Raw genomic sequence first — 1450 nt, 5'->3', positions numbered from 1 at the left:
CCGCCCGACGACGACGACGCCGCCATCTTGAAAAATGAAACGACACGGACCGAGAGGCGGGCGGCGGGAGGAGGAGGAGGAGGAGGAAGGGAAGGCGGCCTCTCCGCAGGAGAGAGAGTCACTGCCACTTAGATGCAACAGGATAGCTTCCGCCCCGCGCCGTACAAACCCTAATCAGAGTCTAAGTAGCGCGCGGCGTGGAGCGGCGGGGAGGGGGACGGGGTGGGGAAGGCGTCCCCGCCGCCACCGTGTGGAGCCTCCTCGACATGAGCAGGGCGCGCAAACAGACCGCAGCGCTGACACGGGGTGTTCTCGTTGCCCGCAGAGCAAGAGTCTTCCGCATATACGCCCATCGTAAAATAACCCGCAGCAAATTTAAGAAAAGTTCCTGGACTCATATTCAGACTACGGAATTAGGGTTTGTAACGCAAAACAAATCTGGACCCACCACATGTTACAGACTGACTTGTGAACATCTAGATGCTATTGAAGTGGCATCGTTGCAACCATTGAAACCTGCTCACCTTTTCATACACACCAAAGTTTAGAGTATGACTGTCGAGGACACAGAGCCCGGCTGACTTAAGAAGCTGTGGAAACCGGTATGGCGACGGCGACTCTCGGTAAGCGCAGTCCTATAACCGTCCCCCGTCTCTCTGACCGCAGGTGGCGCCGACGTGGACATGGTCGACCCCGAGCAGCCGCCGGTGTCGGCGCCAGGCATCCTGGCCAGCCTGCCGCCGGGGCACCCGGCCCTGGGGCTGGGCGGGCTGGGCTTCACCGCCTACCGCCTGTGGGGCCACAACGGTGGCCCCTTCCTAAGGTATCCGGCCGCCCTGCACTGCGAGCTGCCCCCGCACAGCCCCACCAAAGACAAGGGTAAGTTCCGACAAAATTCCTTAATTTACAAAAAAGAAACTATTTAGAATCCTTTCTTGAAAGTTTTTTTAAAAAGGTAGAAAATTTTATTTCTTAAAAACAAATGTTGAATTTTTTCGTAAAAAACGGAATTCTTTATTTGTTTCCTTACAAAGAAAAATCTTGAATGTTTTTTTTTCGGGTAGCTATATATTTTTTTGATGACCCGATTCAAGATGACCCGGACTGTCACCGTCACTCGGAGGTGCGCGCTCGCCCGGTTAATATTCCCATGACCCGCATGGCCTTGACGGCCCCCCCCCCCACCTCTCTCTATTTTCTACATCTTTCTCCGTCCCCCTCCCCCCGCATCATCACCAATATATACTCGCCCCGGCGTCAACGAAGCGCGACGGGCCCGTCCATACCTCCCTCTCGTTCTCTCTCTCCCTTCCCTTCTCTCTTTTCTCCCTCTCACCCCCTTGTTGGTCCTTCCCTCTCGAGCGGGTACCGGCGGCTTGGCCACACGGGCGTATCGCACCTCCAAACACATTGATTCATTTACCCCCCTCCCGGCCGGCACCACCGGCGC

General features: G+C 55.9%; 1 protein-coding gene across 1 annotated transcript in view; it reads left to right on the top strand.

The window, feature by feature from the left end:
- Positions 1–926, top strand: part of LOC127749524 (T-cell leukemia homeobox protein 3-like) — a 17253-nt gene extending 16327 nt beyond the window's left edge. The window contains exon 2 of the mRNA XM_052268034.1: positions 667–926. Within this exon, the coding sequence (XP_052123994.1) occupies positions 667–926 (260 nt within the window). The remainder of the gene's footprint in view (positions 1–666) is intronic.
- The last annotated feature ends 524 nt before the right edge of the window (positions 927–1450 follow it).

The sequence above is a fragment of the Frankliniella occidentalis genome, unplaced genomic scaffold, assembly GCF_000697945.3.
Source record: "Frankliniella occidentalis isolate FOCC.00 unplaced genomic scaffold, Focc_3.1 Scaffold63, whole genome shotgun sequence".
In the NCBI taxonomy this organism is placed as follows: domain Eukaryota; kingdom Metazoa; phylum Arthropoda; class Insecta; order Thysanoptera; family Thripidae; genus Frankliniella; species Frankliniella occidentalis.
This window is presented reverse-complemented; position numbering and strand designations above follow the sequence as displayed.